General features: G+C 27.2%; 2 protein-coding genes across 2 annotated transcripts; both read right to left on the bottom strand.

The window, feature by feature from the left end:
- Positions 1–8,564, bottom strand: LOC110619401. Its single transcript, XM_021762827.2, has 6 exons — positions 8,390–8,564; positions 7,930–8,153; positions 1,173–2,582; positions 993–1,061; positions 716–914; positions 1–609 (listed from the first exon to the last, which is right to left on the bottom strand). The coding sequence occupies exons 2-6, from the start codon at positions 7,930–7,932 to the stop codon at positions 539–541; spliced, it is 1,752 nt and encodes a 583-aa protein (XP_021618519.1). The 5' UTR covers positions 7,933–8,153; positions 8,390–8,564; the 3' UTR covers positions 1–538.
- A 5,721-nt stretch (positions 8,565–14,285) lies between these two features.
- LOC110619570 (zinc finger protein ZAT12) lies at positions 14,286–15,210 on the bottom strand. The gene has a single exon (XM_021763081.2). It carries the CDS (start codon positions 15,040–15,042, stop codon positions 14,467–14,469), a length of 576 nt encoding a protein of 191 aa, XP_021618773.1. The 5' UTR covers positions 15,043–15,210; the 3' UTR covers positions 14,286–14,466.
- Between the last annotated feature and the right edge of the window lie 10,009 nt (positions 15,211–25,219).

Raw genomic sequence — 25,219 nt, 5'->3', positions numbered from 1 at the left:
GTCATAAGAGATTCTAATCCATTATTCAAATGTTCATCATTAAGCATTATGCCATCGTAATGTGTGGCAAATACTACAATTTGAGATGGAAAAATGCAAAGAAAACTGATAATCTGGAACAAAATGAAGAACTAGCAATTCACACTAGACACCAGGACTAGCATTCGCATTAACACACTGCCGCTCGCCAATCCTGCAACTAAGAGGGCATAGATATTCATTCAATCTATCAGTTGTGCAATTAAGTATTTGTTCATCTTCTCCCCAAAAGGGCTTGTTGCATGACTTCCATCAAACCCCTTCTGTCACCTCAACTAAAAATGGAGAAGGAACCTCCAGTGCTAATCATATATATACATGATAGCTAACTCTATTTTAAGAATTTTGTTTTCTAAGAAAAAGATAAATATATATATATATAAATAAATGTTGTCTCATAATTATTAAAATCCCAAATCAAGTTTATAATTTACCAAATATATAGGCGGCTATACACAGAATATACTGCCTTACTTTTTCCAAAACTAGGATCTTCATCTCAAGATGGCATGGCAACTTCCTCCTTTCCATAGATACGCTGAAGTTCGCGGGTGGCAGCTTGATATGATGCTAACAAAAAAGGGAGATAAAATTTTGTGAGAAAGAGAAAAGAGCATGTTTCCTATTTTCACAATTGTTTCAAGAAATTTATGTAAAAATTCCTATAAATGGTTACCTTTCCAGCTGCGGAAATTCTTCTGATTAATAGGAGACCCAGTCACATTTTGGATTGCATCAAACAGCATCTCCTGTGGGGTGTTCTTGAGCTCCTGAACAACTGCATAAATGGTCTTTCCATTCTCAAAGTAAATATGATTGTTGGGGTGCTTGGTCTTGCAGCTAGCATGACGTTCAAATTCATAAGCATTCAGAGCCTGTATATAATGTATGTGTTATGTTTTGAGCACACTTTCATTTAATTGAAGAAGCTACAACCGTTGTGAATCAATTACCTTAGTGAAGTTGCATTCCTGGCAACCACATAAATACCCAGTCCCCTTTATAATTCCTTTAAGATTTTTCTGCCAAGCAAGAAGGTCAATATTCAAAAGAAACTTACTTGGTGAACCATGCACATTCTTCCTAAACTCTTAGGAACGTTTGACACATTATATATGAATCACAATTCTCACCTCCCTTGACCATGAAACATATTTCACAGGAACCCCATCAAGCATTCCAGTCGATAACAAACTTTTGACATTTGAAGGAAAGTTGTTTGGGGGAACCTTCTTAGATGTCTTGGCATCTTTGTTCTTGGGGACCATATCAAATTTTGAATTAACTGTTGAGGCATTAATTACAGTTGGGTCTGCATTTGACTGAACAAAATCTTTTAGACCAGGTACTCCTGAAGTTTGAGCCAAGTTCTGATTACCCATTAACACATCATATCCACTAATAGTAGTGCCAGAAGGATTTGCATCCAGTTCATCATGAAAGCCTCCAAAAGATATGTTATTGCTCTCACCTTTATTATAGTTGTGTCCCATGGACAGAACATTGGGAACTTCCTTTCCCTCAGCAGAACAGATGGAAGGCATGTTGGAATCTGCCTTGTCATAACTGGCACCAATGGATATGATGCTATCATCTCCCTTGCTATAGGAGGGAGCAACAGAAATGAAATTCTCATTTGCTTTATCATAGGTGGTGCCCATTGAAATGAAATTTTCATGTCCCTTGCTCAAGGAATGAGCCATTGATAAGATATTGCTATCCTCCTTTTCATATGACAGACCCATTGTTATAAAGTTGGCATCTCCCTTGTCCAAACCCATTGATAAGATATTGTCACCTCCCTTGTTATAATTTCTCATTGACATGAAATTTCCATCTACCTTGTTGAAGAAGTGGCCCATTGAAATGAAATTGCCATCTGCCTTACTGAAGTTGGGGCCAACTGAAATGGTATTCTCCTCCCCATTAGTATAAGCTGGACCCAAAGATATGGCATCACTCTTATGCTTGCTATAGGTAGTACCCACTGAAATTGCACTGTTATCTCCTTGACAATAGGAGTGCCCCATGGATGAAGAAATGTCATTGTTGGAGTCCCTAACTTCATTGATTTTAATTTTTCTGATCCCCCCAAAACTGATATATCCTGAGGGATCCTGGATGGTATGAGACACAGACAAACCCATGGAGGAATTGCTACCATATTGATCATTGAAATCCTTTCTTCCAATATTTATGTTCATATTTCCACCAGCAGCAGAAGGAACATTTTTATCAACCATATTGTCAGTCCGCACAGCCTCAGACCCAAACAGGCGCTCACTGAATTGCCCTGAAACTGACTGAAAACTGGAAGCATTATGCCATGGAGAAATGTTCATGTGAGGAGTTCCCAAAACTGGCCTGTTACCAACAGCTTCAATTGCTTGCCTTTTGTTGCTGAATAGTTCTGGTCCAGTGGCATCCATAAACCACTGATGTCCACGCTTTGGCTCAATTCTTGAGGAACTATCATAACCTATCTCTCCATCAGTTAGACATCCTACATCACTTGACATCCAAAAGCTTTTATTCTGGAAAGACTGCAGAAACAATTATACAAAACAAGTATCAGAATGAGTCGCATAAGTTGCAACCTTAAATCAGCAAAAGTGGCTAAAATAGAAACTGAATCAAAAGGACATGCACCAACTAGAAGCACCAGCTTTTACATGCAGTTTTAGTAGGGAACAGATTTTAAATTCACAATTTTTCACCGACGCTAATCTATGGATGCTAATGTTCATCAGTCCTATACTAGTATTAGCAATATTATCAATCTCTCATTCCACTACTGGAAGATAAAACCAACATAACCATAATGTTGATGAAGATATAGGAAAACATCCTATGCCTCTTCGAAGTTAAACATAACAACCAAAAGAAATTCTCTCCCGCGAGTCATAAGGTATCTACAATCCTATGGTCCTTCCATGAAAATCAATTCAGTATATCATCCAAGCTTGGAGGAGAACCTGTTCCTTAAAGACGCCAAAAGATCAATTCCAAACTGCCTGAAAAAGGCAGCAATAAAAAAGAAGCCGAGTCTAAGTTTAAACAAAAAGAAGCGAGTCTGTTTAACTACTAGCAGAAATACATAACATAAACATCCAGTGATAGAGATTTAACAGGTCTCCTTACATGCAACAATTCTTATCCCACTAAGGACAACTGACCGAAAAAAGAAAAACTCAACCTTTAATGGATCTCTAGATTGCAAATACAGTTACTGAGAAAAAGGAATTTATTTGCAAGTCTAATTTACCAAAAAAAAAAAAAAGCTACACTAGAACTTTACAGTTATCCACAGTCGAAATTCTCCTATAAATCACAAAGAAATAAGAAACAAGGGTGTTAATAAGCAATAAGTAATGTCCCTAATCCTCCGATCATTTTATTTTAGTTCTGGTCTGGTGGAGGTCCAAAGCAAAAATATGGAGGATGGTGAGAGAAAAGACTATTGAAGACTATCAACACAAATTAGGAGAATGGAGCAATCACAATGTATTGTGTTAATTTTTCCTAAGACATCATCATACTTTGTTGAGTCATCCCGGTCTTTTGATAAATCCCTTATTTAAGATGTGTTTTGCTTTACTTTGAGCTGTTTGTGCTAAAGTGATTAGGAAAAACCCGGTTGCACAAATAAAGATATTGAAGGCAATTTATTAAAATTGTAGGTAGCAGGCCTACCTTTGATATTTAGGTTCCACTAAGGAGTTTATGTCACCATTTTGGATTCTATTAAGGAGAATTTCAAGGAGTAATTATCCATGGGAGGAGACTTATTTTTGTGAGAAAATCCTCTACCACCATCCTGCCTCATCATATGTCCCTTTTCTCCTCCAATGTTGATTTGTTCAATATCTAGAGAACAAATTAAGAAGAATGGTAGAAACAAAGAGTTTGAATACGACTAACTAAGAAGGGGGTGATCCAGCAGCCTATTTTGCAAGAGGAGGATGGGAAACTAGTATCTTTCCTTATTTGTTAAATGCTCCTTTGGGTTATGTAATCACAATATATGAATGAAAAACATTTAAGAGGAGAAAAAATTTGACTCGTTAAGAAGGGTCATCAAGTAACCTATTTTGCAAAAGGGGGATGGAAAACTACTCCCTTTCGTATTTGCTAAATGCTCCTTTGGGTTAAGCAATCATAATATATCAATGAAAAACATTTAAGAAGAGAAAAAATTTAATGAAGCAATTCTATTTTGACATGACAATTTGTGCAAATAAGTCTTTATTACAACACAAGATATAAGATACTTTGGTTAGTTTGCAATTGAATCATATAAAGAATAATGTAGCCAAGAACACAAATTTTATCTATTACTTCGAACCTAGGGAATTAGGAGCCTACTTCTATTTTAATTCTTATAACTTCTAGTTAACAAAAGAAAAAGACTAATCCATTTTGGAAAATTAAGCAACAACTCCAAATTTGATCGGAATCTTAATTTTGTATGGACAAGAATTTGGAAGATACATGCTCCCTTCTTGATAGCTTTTGCACGGGAAACAACTTCAGAAAGTATTGCATACGCTAACAATCCACCAAAGGTCCAAGATTTTGGTTAACAAATGCTTTCCTTGAAACACACAACTAATATACCTTGTATCTTGTAAAAAGGGACATGCTTTATTAGGTAAATCTGTATAATTGGGAAAACACATATTTTAATATCATGTATCTAATATTGTTCAAGCTTCAAAATCATCTAAGAAATGCCAAAACAACTTGAAGCCGACAACTTTGCTTTAGGTTTGATTGCCAAAACACATATTTCAATATATATTTTAATATATTTCAAAATCATCTAAGAAATACCAAAATAATTTCAAACCAACAACTTTTTTCTTTAATTTGATTGGCATTGACATTGTAGCTATTATTGAGAAAAAGGCATAATCTTTTATATTTTGACAAAAAGAAATTAAGGTTTGTTACTAAAATAGATTAGATATATTTTGATCATTAAAATAATAAATAATAGTTTCAAAGTGCTTTTGTATCCAGAAGAGTACTTTAAAAAATTATATGAAAAAAGTCTCAACTTTCATCTTCAATGCCAGACAGATTCTAGGTATCTTTTAGGAATACACAATATGGAATTAAGAGGCTCTAAGAAGCATCAACATTTGATATTGAAAAAGTAAGGAAAAAAAGGGAAATTCCTAGCTATGAATAGGAGGAAAAAGAAAAAGGAGCAGTATAGCATCAAAAAAGTTAGTCGTAGAGAAAAATTAGGAGCAATTGTACACTTCTCGAAGCATGAGAATGTAGGGTGGCAAAACATATGAAGGTGTTATTCTAATGGCAGTATGGAACCCAAGCAAGATGCTACCGAAAACTTTGATTCCATCAAATGAGTGTTTTTGCAAATTATATGAAATGAGGGTACAAAGATTAAGATCCTAGCAACATAAGTGGATAGCAATCACTAGAATCGCTTTAGTCTCACTTGCAAAAAAATGAATTAGCAAAAGATAAGCGAATTCTTCCTTTACACCCTTTATAAAGGTGCACACAATAAAGTGCATGATAAGTTGAATTTCTTCTAAAGTTTCTATTATATAATCAATGGGGAGAAAAAGAGGTGATGTGAGAAACACAATATATGTTTTTCTTTCCCTCTTCAGCACTCATTTTATCATAATTAGCAGGAGAAAAGCATAATACCTTATAAGCATCAAGTTAATGAAAGAAGTTAAAGATTTACATGGAAATATATTAGGCAGTTGAGATTACGTACAGATTTTACAGGAGTGTTTTGTTTCTTCATTTACAAGAACACTCGTTATTTAACATTTTTGATTGAAGAACACTCGTTCTTTTCCACTTCTTACAAGTTGTGGACCTTTTAAGCAGCCAACTGATGTTATTGCAGTTTCAATTTTCTATTTCCCTCTTCTATGCTCCAATGTACCTTATTTACTAGGGCTTCACCTATTGAAATTAATTTCATTATTTCTTAATGCAAGTATACTTGTACATTAGTACTCAACTCTCCTCCTACATGCCTGCCAGAATGCTTCCTTGGTTCAAGAGGAAGCCAATCTTTTATGCAGCCAATAGATTGCAGTTTCAATTTTCTGTTTCCCTCTTCTAGGCTCTCTAGTATACCTCATGTACTCATGAAACTATATACATTTATTACACATCTACTTCAAACCTACAAAACTATCAAATAGGGAACATGATAATTATGGTATACTAAAGTAACAAGGGCAAAATAAGAGGTTAGTGAATAAATGTATTACAATCATCCTTAGGTGCATAACATTAAAGTTGAAGATGTTAGCGAGCTAAATGTAAGCTGACTGTCTGACACCTCAACAAATTCAATCCTATGAAGTTGAGCCTATATGTTGTTTCATTCAATCCCATTAAAGTTGAGCCTTCTTGCCTGCACCAACGCAAAGTCCATGCTTCTTTTAAAAATTGGCTAAACAGTTGATAAACTACAAGTTTGACATTTTTCAAGCTACATAACCATCAAGGAAACAATTAATCATTCCCGTTAGAACTTTTCTAATAGTTACCACTTTAGCTCAATAGATTGCCATCAATTTTATTCCACCAATTGAGCCATAAGACCATGACATTAGCTCTTCAAAGGGATATTTCAGCAATCAACAGCTCCATCTATGCCTTTTGAAGAACACTGATGTTCATCCCATATTTTGTTATGCTGAAAATCAAAATTGATGATTTCACAGCAAAAACAGACAGATGCCCTCCTTTACTGAGACTCTTAAACTTTAAAGGATTTGAAATTTAGTAGAAGAAAGTAAAAATAGCCATTGGCACTTTTAGAAGATGGATGGAACACCAATTGGGAGCCAGCTATTGGCATTTAGGAACCTCACTTGCAATTTTAGAGTGTTTGATAACCATATCAGCTAGAATAATGTTGCAAAGTCCAGCAATTGGCATTTCAAAACTTAAACAAAATATCCTTAACACCCTTTAATTGCCAATATCTAAGACCTGACTGTTAACAACTAACTGCAACTACCAATCCAAACAAGCCTAATATCTTTTTTTCCTTACAAGCCTAATATCTAGCGCAATATGACAGTTGATGAAAGCATGAATTAGGAAAAATGCTCCCATATATGGACCATTTTTGCTCTCTTTGGAGATATAATCTTTTAAGTCAAAAGACAGCTTCAAAATATACAATGTGAAAAAGCAAACCAATTCACCAGATTCTCCTTCCTTCAAATTGGGGGAAAAAATGCTACTTTTCTTCAAATCATTCCTGGCCCACTATAATCCTCTAATGGCCAGTACTGATATCATGCATGATTAATTACTGAGCAAAGACAATCATAAAGAGAAACATATTATTCCTCTAACAGTAAGGATTTCTGGATCTCTAAGGATACTCCCAGATATATCATACTAGCAACTAGACAGCCATTAATTGCTCATGCCTTAACTCAAAAATAATAAGATTGCTGTCACAAGTATCATTAAGACTACTAAATCAAACAGGACACCAACATATACAGAAAGCAAATGTATTTAAAATCACTAGTCAGCCTACCTAATTCACTTATCCTTCACACTGTAGATGATGGAGTATAAAATATAAACAAACTAAGAACTTGGATAAGTGGACCACTTATATTCATCTATGTCTAAGTAGGACTCAAAACATCATTCCATTGCACGAAATAATTCAATCAGAACAATAAGATATTAACAACTTTTCATGTATCAAACTTTCGAGGCAGAAATCTAAAACGTTAATTTCAATCTAAATTATCAGACATAATTCATAGAAAGCAGAACGCGCAATATCCTAGTTAATGATTAGCCACAAAATTTAACACCGCTTTTGCACGCAAATAGCTTCAATGAAAGCTCAAAGCCTACCATTTCCGCTGCTATCCAATTTCACAGACTCACTGAATCGACGACACCAACTCACTTGACTATCTTCCCCTCTGCACAGGAGTGTGATTCACACACAAAAGCTCGAACTAGTATCCCTCCGGAACCAACCAGATGCCGTTTTTCTCGTAGAAGCCATTGATAAAGATCGAGCTCCAGCCATACAAAATGAAACACACTCAAAAGCTTCCTCCCACTCAAATTACCTGCACAAAAACAAACAGCAAAACCTAACGATTTAAATAAACGACAGACAAGATCATGCTTCGATCACACACAACAAACAGTTTGCGATCTAGATACAAAAGATTAAACACTTCACTAGAGAAAGAGAGTGCTTCGAAATATCAGAAAAATCCATACACATTCATATAGAAATTATGCAATAGCAACAGAGGGAAAACAGGGAACTGAAACATGGAAGAACGTTAAGTGGAGCTACCTCAGCCGGAGATAACGCCGGATATATATCTGGCGGCGGAAAGAGCTACACCTTTTTATTTGAAAAATAAAAATATGAAAATTAACAGAAAATGACTTGCATTTGAAGGGTAGTAGATATGGGAGAGACCGGAGAGTCTGGGTTTTGGTGTTTAAGCCAGAAGAGAGTGGTTGCTCACGTGTAGATCGTACGCATGCTATTTGATGTTGCAGCGCTCTGATTGTCCGTTAATTTTCCTGAGGATGATTTGGGACCGTTGAAGAGGTTGCCGAATTTGGACGGTCCTTTTGTGGTAATGTCTACAAGGAAACTGCAGACATTGGGAAAATTGTGTTGCTACGTGGTACTTTTCTATTCGTTTCCATTTCTGCCTCTCACTTCGGAGCGGTGATCTAGTGTGTGAGGTTCACGTAAGATACTATGGTAATTTTTAAATATTGTTGCTGTAATTGTCATTTAAAAAATATTATTTTAAATACTATATTATATTTAAATGTGGAAAGGAGAATAATAATATTATAAATAATTCCCTTTACTATTTTAAATTATTTACATTATTTTTTATTGGCTGCTTAAATTAATTTTAAGATTTAAAATCCTAAAAAAGTTAAAATTTTGCCGACTCCTGTACATGTAGTATGGTAGTATATTATTTACTTAAACAATCATATTTTATTAGCTATTTAGATTAATCTAATTTAAATTTTTTATTTAATCTAATTTAAATTTTTTATTTAAACTAATTTTAGAGTTTAAATAGATTTAAAATTTTTAAAAGTTAAAATTTTGTTGTACTCCTATAAATGTAGCTTAATTGAATTAGTAGAAGTTAATTTAAATTTAATAAAATTTTATTAAGAAATAATGAATTTTATTTAATTTAAAATTATTTTTAACTAATCTTAATTTTATTTCAATTAAATTCATTTAATTTTGAATTGTTTTATTCGGGTTGGCTTTTGAAGCCGGCTAAAAAGTATAGATGAAAAAAAAATTAATTTATTTAAATAAATTCAAAAAGTTTACTTGCTATATATTTATGACTCAAAATAAATTGAATTTATTTTATTCTTTTTAAGTTATGTGTCCATATATATAATTTATATTTATATTTTAAATAAATTATATTTTAATTTCTAAATTCTAACATAATTAATAGATAAATTTTATCTTTTTAAAATCAAATACTTACATCTCTATATAATTTATTTATCCAAATTATAAATTTTTTTATCTAGTGTATAAATATTTTTATTATCTTTTTTTAAATAAATAAATTATATTTAAACTCTAAAATTTTAAGATAATTAATTGATAAATTTATATATTTTTAAAATTGTACACTTAAATTTATTTATAATCAATTCATTCTCATATATTATAATTTAAACATTTTTATTTTTTATTTTTTATTTAAAAAATACTTAAATTTTTATTAACTTTTATCTATAATACTTTATTTAATTAAAATATAATACTTTTTAGTTTTTAATTTTTATTTATTAAAATATTTTAATATTTATAATTTCAAAAAATTTATAAAAAATATTTATAATTTCAATTATTTTTTTAAAGAAATTATACTTTTATAAAAAAATTATTTCATTCAATAATTTTAAATTAATGTGTATAATAAATAAAAGAATTATAATTTTAAACCTATTAAATATATAAAAATTTAAAATTTTAATTTTTAAAATATAAAATTTAATCGGTCAATTATGTTAAAATTTAAAAATTAAATTATAATTTATACATATAAAATTTTCATTTATATTAAAAAAAATTAAATATTCATAAAAATATTTTAGATATTTAAAATATTTAATTTTTATTTGATCAATTCTAACGAAATTATAAATAAAAAAATTTATAATTTAAACGTATAAGAATAAATTATATTAAAATTTTAAATTTTAAATATAATTTTTTTATTAAAAATTTTACTTTTAAGAAAAAAAGATAATAAAAAATAGATGTTTGACTAATTTCTATTGTTTTCAATTTCTTTTTGAAACTGAAGCCATTTTTTTGGAGTGGATGTAAATAAAAATCTTCTGCTCATAATTATGTCTGCTTGATTATATCTTTTCCTTTTCCAATGATTTTTAGTTGGCCAGTATAGAATCCATTGCATATGGAGTTCAGTTTTCTAATAATTTATATTATGAAAAATAAATACAAACAATTTTAAAATTAATTTTTTATTTAATATTTTTACCAAGAAATATTCAGTTCATGAATTATCTTTATTTTCAAGTATAATAATTAATTTTTTTTTCTTTAAAAATTTTTAATATAATGAAATAATTATATCCGCATTCTATTTAAATTAAAATTATTAAAAATTTATATTATCCAAATAATCTAAATATTTTAATTAACGTAAATTTATATCTTAAAATTTTAATTTTAAATAATTAAATTACATTTTTAAAATTTATTATAATTTTATTTATAAGTTTAAATTAATTTTAATTAAAATTTAAAAATATCACTGATTTTTTGACGTGATTTTTTAATTATTTTTAATTAATTTATTTTTAATTTATTGACGAAATAATTCAAATCTTTTCGTAACTTTACATTTATACCTTAATTTTTTTTTTTTGAAAGGAATTCTTTCCAATCGTTTACTTTATCCAAACACTACAGACAAAAAATAAGGAGAGAAATCTCCTAAGATTGCATAAACTAATTAGAGAAAATAATATTTTATTTATCTCTTATATTACTATTGACTTAAATAAATAAATGAATTTATTTTCGATTAGGATTGAAGTGCTTGAGTTTTCATAAATAATATACATTTAATTATTGAATCAAATTAAATTAGATAATTAATCTGACTAATTAATTAATTTTTAAAAAATATAAACTAAATAATTAATGATTTAAAAAATAATAATTAATTAATATATTTTAAAATTAGATCCAATGGCAATTAGACAATACTGAATAGATGGGCCTACTCAGCAACCGTAGGGACATTAAATTATACATGTTTAATGTTTTAGTCTGAATTCAGACTTGGGCTAATTGGGCCCTATGTTGTGATCTGATATGATATATATATATTTTTTTAAAATACTATTTAATTTTTATAATAAAAATTTTTTATTAATTGATATTTTAATTTTAAAAAATATATTAAAATATTTATAATATTTTAAAAAATTTACTAATTAAAATTTTCATTAATTTTAACCATTAAATATTATTAAAAAAATTAAAATATTTTTCAATAATTTTTTTAAAAATTTAAAAAATTAATTAATAAATTTTTTAAAATTATAGAAATTATATAATAAAATATGTAATAATAAAATTAACGAAAAACTACTAATAAATTTTTTAAAATATTAAAATATTTAATATATCTTTTAAAATTGAATATTGGACTTTTTTATAGATATTAAATAATATTTTTTTTATTGATAAATTTCAATATTTGTTTATTTATTTATCATTTTTATATTTAAATAAGTTATTATTAATTTATTCAAAATAACCAGTGATACTTAATTTTATTTTATTTTATTTTAAAAAGACAAAAATATCCACAAAAGCTACTTGCACGTTTATGCTAGAAATATATTTACATAAATTTAAATTCATTTGAATGAGTAAATAATTTTATTAAACATTTATAAAAAAAAATTTTATTAAAAGATCGCAACTCTAATAAATTAATTCAAAAATTTATTTTAAATTAATTCAAAAAATTATTTTTTAATATATATATATATATCTCATTTCATATTGTCCGTTCATAAGATATAGCTTCAATTTTATCCTTAGGATGAAATGCCAGCAGTATTCTGATCCTCAATAAAACTAAATAAATAGTTAATATAAATTATTATTAAGACAGCAGCATTCAATTGAAACCGAAAAAATTAATTTTGAATTAACTAAAAATTTCCATTTGATTTTTTTTTATTTCAGTTTAATTCAGTTATTTTAATTTAGTTCAATTTGATAAAAAATTAAAAAATTTAAATTGATTAGTGATAATAATATGTTATTTTTTATAATATAAAGATATTAGATTATAATTAAAATTGAAATATTTTAATTAAATTTTAGAATATTAAAAATAAAGTATAAAAAATAAAATGTATATTAAAAAGTTAAATTAATTAAACTAAATCAAATTAAATCAAATCTTATCGGTTTAATTCGGTTCGACTTTTATTTAAAATTTATTCAATTTTTGGATATTTTAATTTTTAATTTAGTTTGAATTTAAATCAAATCCACACAGTATTTATCCCTAATTATTATTTTGAAAATTAATTTTTATATGTAATGTTTTTTCTCCTAAAAAAATTTCTTACTTGGACAGAAATATTTCATACCTACTACAAACTAGATTTTTTTGTTTTTTGGCCCTCATGCATTGTATCTAATGGACAATAATCAAGGGTTTTAAATTAAACATTTTCAACTTAAAATCATAGAGGAATTTGATGAAATAGAAAGTCATGTATTTAATGATTCAACAAATCTGCTAAAATGGAAACGGAATTATACCTAATTTTAATTCCAATCATTCTTTGGGATATTTGTGATATATTTTCCTATTTGAAACTTAATTCTATAAATCATTTTTTGATTGATTATTTTAAAAAAATAATTCAAATTAATCCTTATACATTATGTATTATTTTAATTTTTTAAATAATTTTTTATTCAAAAAAATATATTTTTTTTAAATTTGAAAAGATTTAAAATCTTTCATTCTAAATAACTAAACTGATTGAAAATTAAAAATTTATTGAATTAAATTTTTATGAAACTTTTAATTTCAAAAGAAATTGAGTAGTTAATACATATAAGGGAATTTGGAAGATGAAAACCGTTTAATACTCTCCTCCTTTCATCATTTTTGTCTTTTTTTTAGGTATTTCAAAATTATTATCTATTTTTTTATACTATAATAATATATAAATTGAATATTATAATTTTATTTTCAAAAAATCTCTTAAAATATATATTAATATTTAATAAAATTTATTTTTTTAATATAGCTATAAATAAAAAATTAATAAAAAATTATTTTTTTAATATATATTAAAAAATAAAATAAATAAAAATTATGAAACGAAACGAATATTTAATTAGACAATAATATTTTTGTCCTAATAATAAAGAGATAAATCAACTGTTATATGTAAAGTTTATATTTTAAATAAGTGAGTATAATACAATTATTATATTACAAAAATTTTTATTATAATAATATTAAAAATTCATTTATTTGTAAAAAATAATTTATATTTAAAAATTTTTTATAAAAAATATTTTTAATAAAATAATTTATTTTTAATTTTAAAAATAAAATATATTAAAAAATTTATATACAGATATCTGAATAAGATTTTTCAAGTATGAAAAATGACTTCTTATTTTAAAGATAGAAAGTATTTTTTTTTAAATGACTTAATTTTTTATTTATTAATAAAATATTTTTTATTGATTAAATTTTTTAAATATTAAGAATTAGAAAATATTTTTTAAAAAAAGATTTTTCGTAAATCAAATGGAAAATAAGTGGAGGAAGTGAATGGAGCTCGAGAAAGATGCAAGTGAAAAATTGACATTGAAACATTAATCTCCATTCCCATTATTCCTCATTCTTAAAATACCTAACCTTTGAGAGAGCAAAAGAGACCATGACTAACGTATATCCTTAATTCTTCTTTAAAAATATAAAAATAACAATAAAAAAAAAAACTCAGCATGACCATGATTAACATATAACATTCCACATCACTTTTTAATTATAATAAAAATATATATTTATATATAAAAATTTTTATATTTATTGACGGTAAACACATAATATAAATATATAAAATTATGGACTGACATCACACTTCCGTCATAAATATGTAATAAATGAAAATCAATATATTTTCACTAATAGTAAACAATAATTTAAAAATAAAAATTCATATGCAGAGATCTAACTGTATAATATAAAATTTTAATCCCAGGAAGAAAAAAATTAAGACAAGAAATTGAAAAACTTATAGAGCTATGATTGTATATTTACGTGTAATGAAGAAGATCTACAAGAAACAATCAATAACCATGGGAGGTGCTTTAGTGCCATGCCTAAACAATTCCAGATCATTCTCATAAGGAGTCAAGTTCAAATCCAAGCACAAAGCCCTTCCACTGCTAGATTTCTTCACGATATGACTTGTCGTTGGATCAAGACTCAAAGTATCAGGACCTCGCAAGTTGCTTTGATCATTCAAGGCAGCTGATCTATGTCTCCTCATGTGACCACCCAAGGCTTGCCCTATAGCAAACTCTAGTCCACAAATAGAGCATTCATGGGTCTTGGTTTTCGCCGGAGACGATGAAGACGACGACTGAGTATCTGAGCTTCCATCTCTGTTACCACCGCCATTCAACCTAGGCTTTTTGTGGCTTGCACGGTGGCCGCCTAGGGCTTGAAAGGAAGGAAACTGCCTGTTACATGTCTTGCACTCAAAGACACGACTAGGAGAATTAATAACGCCAGTATTTTTGATAGCTTGAAAGGAAGGAAACGCAGTTTCCTTCCTTTGAGAAAGAAGCATCAAGCAATTCGCCATGGTTATACTATCAAGCTCTGCTTCATGAAAACTTCGCTTCATGGCCTAAAAACTTGATTCTTTTTTTTGTGTTTTCAATTTGTGGGTTTTGCTTCAAATCCTATAATATGAAAAGGGTTGGAGTTTTCTTGGAGAGAAAATGAAGGAAAAAACTATGTTTGGGAGTGAAAGTTAAGGTATTTATATAGTTTTGGTCTTATTGTGTTAGCTTGCTGAGCAGGGAAGACGGAGCTAAAAAGTGTGAACTTTTATAGTTGACCATTTTGGAATGACGTTGTTGCCCTTGTTTCTTGGTCTACAAGTAAGTTAGAGTTGGGGATTTTTTTGGGAATAAAATATTTAAGATGTGAAAAATGAAAATTGTAGTAGATATAAGAACACGTCAGCGTGACTTTGATGCTGAGCCTGAGCTGAACTGAGCCGACGCGGATAATTAACGAGTCTGGAAACTGACTGGTCGTGAATACTTTCCCAGTATCTTCTCGTCTTTCTCGAAGATTCTTCTTAGGTTATTGTCGTAGCAAATCCGATTAACACACACAAAAAAAAAAAAAAAGAAAATTATGTATACAAAAAAGGAAAATACTAAAAATAAATAAATTACGAGGAGTTGATTGGATTGGGGAAGAAGTAGAGAAGTAGCAAAAGGCGTCCATAAGAAGGCATTGACATAACTTAGTAGCGAAGAAGTTAGATTTGTGTTGGAAGTTGTGGATAAGGTGGTACTGGCTGCTAGCTAGTTACTCTCAATTAAACCAAGTCCCTCCATTTGGCATTATTATTTATTGGAGTTATTATTGTTCTTCTAAAATATTCTAATCAAAAAAATATTTAAAAATAAATACAATAATATTTTGATTATTAAAACTATCAAAATAACAAATTATTAGGGAAATTTAACTATTTGATGTTAATTCTATTTCTATCAACTATTTTCTTATAAAAATTTAATTTTTTATTATAAAAATAAATATCTTAAAATAAAGAGATAGGATAAAAGACTTGAATGGGAAATTTACCAACACCTTTTATCACTCTTTTAAATTGCTTTTAAGGAATTGAGTTCTGCAAGAAACTATTTTCTTTTGCGTGACAAGTATTATTCACGTCAAGAGTTTATGATTTCTTAATATATTATTTATTTATTTCTTATAATTATCAAGTTTTGACTTATGGGTGATTGAGAAGGTATTTGATATTATTTATATATATATATGTGGAAATTCTTGAATTTATTTTTATAACTATGACAACTTAGATATATTCCAGATGCAGGAAGAAAAATAAAAATAATAATGTCCTTATCTAAATACTACTAATTTTATTTTGAGATCTGAATTTAAATTCTTGCTTTTCTAGAATAATTAAATCATATACTAGTCTCCATCCTTTTCTTAATTATGTCTTAATATTTAATTCTTTTTATTAATTATAATTAATTAAGAAAGAGCATCAGTATATATATATTAGTGGTAGATGACATAATTGCTTAGGTTTATGTGAATTTGCTTGATATATTATAAAATTATTTGAAATTTGATAGATGATAGAATTGTATAGGATGATCTTAGATTTAAATGTGTTAGTGAGTTTAGGTTAAATGATTTACGCTTTCTTCGTTTTTTTTTCTTTCATTTGTTTTTCAGTGACGCATAACCATGCAACTTGTCGCTATTACACGGAACTATGCGTATAAACGTACTTCTCATTCTCTCCATCGTCAAGTGACTATTTAATTTCTTTCGATATTCATGTTCCATTATCAAACGATTATTTAATTTTTTTCGACGTTCGCAATAACAAAGTCATAAATATAAATAGATTTATTTTTCCCAGTGACCCATCAACTCAAGTGAGCTGGATTTCTCTTTATTGAGTTCAAGTTCTACCAGACCTGTTGAAATGTTGTCTGAATTGTCGTTAGTGGATAGATTCGAATAATAGACTCTAATAGGTTTTAGACCTAATTTTTTTATAAGGTCTGTCTGACTTGTTGTTGGAAAGATAAGCACTCATTCAATATTTATCTTTGTTATAGAACTAAACGTCTCGTCGTAATCAATCCCGTAGTGCTGTGGAAAAGCACGAGCTACCAATCGTGTCCGTTCGACTGATCCATCACTTCGTGGCTTCACATTTTATATACTCACTTGCAAGAAATTGGTTTGACTGCAATGGAACAAGTCTCATATCTTATTTTTTTTAAGGATACGAGACCGTGTTTTAAATATCCGAAATTCGGCGATTATATATATATATTTAAAATAATAAATAATATTTTAATTTATTATTTAATGATTTATAAAAAATAATTTTTTACAACATTTAATTAGATATTATTTAAATAACTATTTATTACTATAATAGTTAAAATCGTCAAATAGAATCAGATCATATCACACGGTTTTAGTTTTGATGGTAAATTGGCAATTGGAGAATGACGGAGACGTGCTTAAGTAGCAGTTAAGTACGCTGTGTAAACTGCACGTCATCATTAATACAATATACTTATGCCACCTATATTCTTTACACACACGCGCAAAGTTAGTTACAAAACTTTAAATTCTTAAAAATGTTAAAATTTTTTAAACATATTAAAATTCTGTCAGTTTGGTTGATATCTTGCATTTGATTAATATTTTTTTTAATTTATTGTGAAATTAAGGCTATTTTTTATTTAATTTATAAGAAGTAAATTGTTTTCTCTAATTCAATTAAATAATTTTATAAAATTTAAATAAGAATATAATTCAAAATTTATTAGTACTTCAACAGAGTGCAATTGTCATTGCAGAAATTTATCAAGCACATGGTGAGCATTAGTAAGAATCTAGATGGATGGACAAGTCTCCTTCACCAATAGAGATTAACAATTGACTATATTTATAAAGTGATGATCCAAGACGAGAAGTATAAATTTCAATTTAAGATTCTTCACTAAATTATTTATGAGTAATTTTTTAATCGACGGCCATATATTAAACATGGGCTGATGTTGAAGCTTCACTCTAAATACAAAGAACGAAAGCAAGTCTGGGGTCAGAATTCTAGAAGTAGTGAAGTAATTAAGACTAGACTCTATGACTTCCATCTTTGAATGCCCTGCAGTTCATCCTACCAAGCAAGTATTTCATAAAAAATAAAAAAAAAAACACTAAAATTTATTAATTATGAGAATAATTTAGTATAGGGTAATATAAGAGAATGATATCTTAACATAAAAAAAAATAAAAAAATATAATATTTTTTTTAATTTCTAAATACTGAAATTAAATGAATGCTTAAAAATTAAACTATAATTTAATCGACTGATTTGAAAAAGGTAAACAGAATGCTAAAATAATTAATGAAAATTTATAATTTAGTCTTTAAGTATTACCATTATTAACAAGTCAGTCTTTTTATTTTTAGAGAAAGATGTAAACACTAAAATAATTAAGGGAGATTTATAATTTAGTCTCTAAGTATTGCCATTATTAATAAGTCAGTCCTTTTATTTTTAGAAACCTATTAAAACATTCTTATTTTTTTTCTCTCTTAACGAAATAGTACTTCCATTTATTTCTGCCATTAAAAATATAATAAAAGCCTAAATTACCCTCCCTCTTTTCCTCCTCCTCCTCTTTCTCCTTCCCTTCTTGGATTCTTCCTTTTCTTCTTTTTCGATTCTTTTTTTTTTCTTTTTCTTATTTAAGGAGGAAGGAGGAGGGGAAGAGGCGATTCTTCCTCTTCTTCTTCTTATTCTTTTTTTCTTATTTTTTCTTCATCATCATCTTTATCATCTTCTTCTTCTTTTTTTTTTTTCCTTTTTCTTCTTTTTTTTACCTTTTTCTTCTTTTTTTTAATAGAGGAGGAGAAGAGATTATTTCGTTGACAGTAAAAAATGATATGAACGTTTGAATAAATCTGAAAAAAAGATAAAAACTTTTTAATAAATTCAAAAAAAAAAGATTATTTTAATAGATTTCTGAAAATATAGAAATTGACATATTAATAATGATAATATCTAAAAATTAAATAAAAAATTTTATTTGAGGGCGAAATTGAATTTTGAAAATTTTTTTTTTATTTCTCGTCTACTTTGAATGAAAAAAGAATGAAATGGTTATTTCGTTCTTGGAAATAAAAGATAAAAACGTTTTAATAGATTTCTAAAAATGTATAAACTGACTTGGTAATGATAAATACTTATGAATTAAATATTAAATCTGTCAATAAATAAACGATAAGTCTTAAAAATCAAAAGATATCTTAATATAAAATTGATAAGTAAAAGGATCGAGTTTAGCTTGATTGATTGAGTGAGTCACTTAGAATAATTTTGAAACTCTTTTTCCACGTTATGTAACAATTTCTTCACCAACCTACTCCTGGTAACTGCTATAACTACCCGTTTTGCTAATACCATGCACATAGTATTTATATTTAACCATCAAAATAAATTACTATATTAACAAAATTACTTTAATTTAATTTTTAAAAAACCTAAAATAAATAAATAAATAATTTCTTTTTGGTATATAATAAAATTATTTAATTTATTTACTCCTTATTTGAATTAAATTAAATAAATTTTTAATAAATCATGTAAAATTTATATTTTTAAAAAATAAAATTAATTTTTTTTATTTTAAATAAAATAGTAATTAAATAATGAATAAACTTAGCAAATAAGGATAAATAAGTAGAAGTATTGACTTTGTTGGGGAGTAAATGAAAACAAGTTAATGTCGCAATCATCAATCAGCAACCCATTGAAGCCGTCATTATTCTCATCATTATCATAGTAATGTTTAAAATAATTTATTTTATTTTTAAAATAATCTCTCATTAATTATAATTTTTCTAAATAAATATTTATAATATTTTTTAATATTTAATAAAATTTAATATTTTCTTGTATCTTGAATTTATGAGAAAGGCAATATGAAGAAGAGGAATTCTATCAATACAATAAATATGCATGAACATGTTAGGTTCAACATGATTAATGGTGTTGAATGACTTTTTTTATTTCTTTCTAATAGGTAGGTTTAGGGGAATTAGTTTGAAGAGCAAAGATTTAGACGCATTTGAATATATACTTATAATTAATTAAAAAAAATTATGTATATTAAAATTATAGTAGATTATATTTATAAAAATATATCGATAATTTTTAATTGATTGAGTTTATGTATTTTACGAGTGGGTATTCGATTTCTTCTGTTTAAAATTGAATTGAATTAAAAAATTAAAATTTTAATATTTGTGAAAACGAATCAAATTGATTTTGGACAAAAAAAATGAATCATTCAGTTTCATCTTTTTAATAAATTTTTTATTTTTATATTTTATTTTTAATATTTTAAAATTTAATCAAAATATTTTAATTTTAATTATGATATAATCTCTTTATATTATTAAAAATAATATATTATTATACTAATCGATTTGATTTAATTTTTCTGATTAAAATTGAACTGAATTAAAATAATTGAAAATTTTAAATTAAAAATCAAATTGAATCAAAATAAATAAAATATTGAACTGAATTTTTAAATTAATTCAATTGGAACAATTTTTTCAGTTTGAATATTCTTCTCCAACAGAATTGTTTTTTAAATTCTTGCATGGCTTTTGGGTTGATTTTTTCCCACCAATGTCGAATATAAGATTAACGTGCATAATACTATATATATTTTTTGTTGGTCAAGTCTCCTTCCACTTGCTCGACTTCTCCTAATTGCTAAAATTTAAAATTAATTGATGTCATATTTGATTTTGTTGTTAAATATAATCCAAATTGAATTTGAAGAATATGTCTAGTTTTTCATTATCCGATAGAATCATTCACATACTTTTTTTTTCCAAGCTAATATAAGCATCTTGAATAGTGCAAATTTTTTCTTTACATTTTAGAGAAAAAATAGTTAGAAATTGATCGGTGAATCTATTTATAAATAAAAAAAAAAGTGAGGTGATTAATATCTATAACAGCTATTCTGATACTCAAGTTAGTAAATTAAATAAAATGATGACGAGTGTAATAACCGCTGGATTTCTCCATCCCGATTTAGGGTCAGGCTCATGACGACAGCCCATTACTTGGAGGCCCTCAAGTCTCCCGCATGAATCAGGTCCAGCCCGCTCGAATCAGGTCCAGCCCGCTCAGCCTTAAGACTAAACTCCACTTAGATTTCTCAATCAAGCCGGCCTGGCCTTTTCGGCCCAATTATCAGATCTCCTCTGGATTCAGCCTTAATCTCATTTTTCAGCCCAACTCGGAAGAAGGAAGGTGGCCAGCCCATCCGCTTGGTGGGTCCATCCGCATGCGTGCCAGAGGAAAATTAAATGGCCGTTACGCATGGAACAGAGACCTGATACTCTCATACGTCCGTATCGGTATGGAAGAGACAGGTGGTCAAATGGAAGTAAGGCCATGACACGTCCCTGGCAGGCAAAGAAAAAGAATAAAAGGGGAGAAACACTCTCCTCTCAGTCTAAGTTTTTTCAAGCCTGCAGAACCCTTGTAACTCCCCTTTTATTCTAAGTTTTTTCAAACCTACAGAACCCTTGTAAAACTCTATTTTCTGGATTTCAGATCATCAGAGTGTAATGAAAGGTTTTGAATTCAAGAGTAGTCGTATAAAAATATGTACTTAATCTCTGTATTTATCAGTTTTTATAATGTAAAAAGTGGAGTTGATTATAAATCTCATGAAAGTTCGACCAGTACCGATTAGTAGATAGAAAACTTACTATAGTCGGAATGAAAATCTGTTGAATTGTTTTATTTAATCATAATTTTATGTGACACCTTGCTTTATAGTTGAGAGAGTGAATTTTAATGAAAAGTTAAGGTTTGCGGTGTTCAAATTTTCTTTTTCACGTATGAGACTTGTCATGTGATCCTATCTCTAAATGACAAGTTATAACTTAGCTAGGGTGATTACTGTATTATATAATATTTATTATAATTTATAATTTAAAATATAATAATAATTTAAAATTATAAAAAAATAATAATTAAGATATTTGCATTTATAAATAAATTATTTAATATACAAATTCAATAAAAAAAGGAAAAAATAATATGACATACAAGATAATGTGGTTAAAAATAAATGAAAATAAGTTAAATTAAGTTTTTATCAGGTCAAATAAATTAAATTTAAAATTTTAAACGAATTAAGTCTCTATACTTTTATTAAGAGTCAAATAGGTTTTAATTTAATATAATATTTTTTAATAATAAAATATTATTTTTTATAATTTAAAACATAAAAAATTTAGTATTTTTAACTATCATAAAAATTTCTAAAAAATATATAGAAATATAATAAATAATTTTTAAAATTATGAAAATAAAATTTTATTATAAAAAAATTTTATTATTAAAAAGTAATATTATATTAAATGAGAGCTTATTTAAATCTTTGAATAATAATACAGAATTTGCTTAGTAAAAAATGTTAAAATTCAAACACTTGTGGGGAGATTTACAATTTAAACAAAATATTCAAATAAATTATAGAAATACATAAAGCAATACACATAAGCAAGATATTAAATGTGAACCCAATTCTTTTTTTTTTCCTTTTTCCCTTTGTAGAAAATTATTATACAGATGGGTTACACGCAAAACGTACTTATCTCTAATGGAATTGTACACATTGATTTAAAGAATAATAATTCATAGCGAAAAAAAAAAATTAATAATTACTATCAAATTAAAGTCTTATCTACCCATTAATATTCAAACATGAATTTTATCTTTGCATAGACATTTACACGTGTGGTGAGTCAGTGCCTGCCTACCATGAAAATATCAAGATGTGTTCATACGATTATTTATATGAGAATTACGATATGAGCAGCATGCATACACACATATACTTGACAAATTTACTCACGTGTTAATTTAAAATATAAATAACTGTTTGTATTACAATATCATCTATTTTTATTACACAGATCCATATATATAGACGGACGTATTTATTGGTTCATAATCTATTTTTATCACATAGATCCATACATATAGACGGATGTATTTATTGGTTCATACTCGTCAAACAGTCATTTAATTTTTTTCTGATGCACATGTTGATAAGATTAGGATGTAATCGGGTCTGTTCTCCTACTCTCTATCATATTACTTACTAGGCTCTCATCGGATGAATTTAAATCTTGGATCAGTCCGACTTATTTCAGCCACGGACTGAATTACGAGTTGATAAGTTTGTTTATTTATTTAGTGAATTCTATTGAATTTTGAGTCTACTCTTTTTTTTAAAACTCAACTTAGTTCGAATAATAAAAATCCGACAGTTATGGACACCAATTTAAATATGCGGTTGGCATATTCGCATACATAAACTACTCTCAAGTGGTGACGTCTCAATGCAGAATTTTGCTTAGTAGTTGCCCATTACTACAAGCAATGTAAACAATGCAAGTGTGGATGTTCTGCCGCAGTACTCGCCGTGTTACTCGCTCCACTATCACGACGCCATGCATCTTTCTTTCCTTCTTTCTTTCTAGTCGTTTGTCTTAGTCCGTACTTGGCGTGCCCATTTATTTCCCCACGTATTCAATTTCAAATCCGATAGAGAAGGTTTCGTCCAACTTATAAATTAATTTATTAGCTATAATTTTAATCTTTTTTATTTTATTATTTAATTAAATAATACAATAAATTACAAATCGATTTAACCCAAAAAATAAAAATTCACATCAATTCAAACCAATCAAATCCAGCACATTCCAAACTATAGCTAAGTAAACATGCTTCTCTAGCGCTTTCATTGCCATCTCCGCCACAAACTCATCGGAATCAAGCATGCAACGCCGAAGAATCACAAAGCATCCTCTAGAGTGCATCTTGCAAAACGCAAGAAACCAACACCGGAGAAAAATACAGAAGCGTAAAGAAAATCTCCAAAATGGCAAGGAGAGTGCATCAACAACAAGGATAAAACAAAGCCACAACATTCCCAATTTCCCCATAGCAATTCGGGCTGTTTTATCTCATCATGACATCAACACTATTAGAGGAGAGTATTTGGTCGATTTAATTTTAAATCGAATCGAATTGAATAAATTGAAATCGTATATAATTTTTATTTTTTTATAAGAATTAAAAAATATAGTTAAAAAAATATATATTTTATATTATTTTTATTAAAATACTTACAAAATTAAAAAAATTATTTTTAATATATATTAAATATGGGTATATTAAAATTTAATAAAAAACTATTACTAATTTAAAAGAGATAAAAAAAAAACTTATTTTCATAAAATTTACAAATGGTTTTATGTGTAGATTTTCATTTTTCAATTGCTGAATCTGTCCTTGAATCCAACTATTAAACAAAACCTGTCTTCTAGAATCACCAAGTCAAATATGGAAGCATCAATATTTGAGACTAACTAAAAAAAAAAAATCATTTAAAAAAAAAAATTTAATGATCATCTGGGATTGCGATTAATTATTATTTAAAATGAGCAGCAGCCACCAAACTGCAAATCATTCATAATAATTAAATTAAACAAAATCTAGAAGGTCATCTTTTAATTAGTCACCACCATGTGATTTTTATAAAAAATGATGACCAAAATTGTATTAAATAATATTATTTTTTAAAAAATTTATAATAATTTATCTAAATTCTTTTAAATAGTTATTTTTCATATAATATTAAATGATTTAAAAATTAATAAAAGTCTATAAAAAATAAAAATTATTATAGAACGGATATCGTATTAGATGATAAAATAAGAGTTTTGGTGTACTATCTTTCAAATATGACTAGAAGATTAATAAATTTTAACTTATTAATAATGGATTCGTCTGCAAGATTGAAAAGTCTTGAATTTAAATTCAGTTAAAGTAGATTAAGAAAAAAAAAACATTCTGTTTATACTTACAAATTCAACTAAAGTTTTTTTTTTTTTTCTTCTTTTTGTCACTAACCCCTTAAGAATTAATTGCTGCCAATCTCTAATTAGAAAATAGCTTTTAAATTATTACATAAACACAATTTTTTATTAAAAAAATTATTATTTAATTTATAAAAAAATTTATTAATTAATCTATTAATTTTTAAAAAATATATTAAAACATTTTTAATATTTTAAAAAGTCTATTCGTTAATCTCTCTTAGAAATATGAAAAAATTAATTAATAAATTTTTTAAAACATCAAAAATATTCTACTGTATTTTTTAAAATT

Source organism: Manihot esculenta, chromosome 7, assembly GCF_001659605.2.
Source record: "Manihot esculenta cultivar AM560-2 chromosome 7, M.esculenta_v8, whole genome shotgun sequence".
NCBI classification, from domain to species: domain Eukaryota; kingdom Viridiplantae; phylum Streptophyta; class Magnoliopsida; order Malpighiales; family Euphorbiaceae; genus Manihot; species Manihot esculenta.
This window is presented reverse-complemented; position numbering and strand designations above follow the sequence as displayed.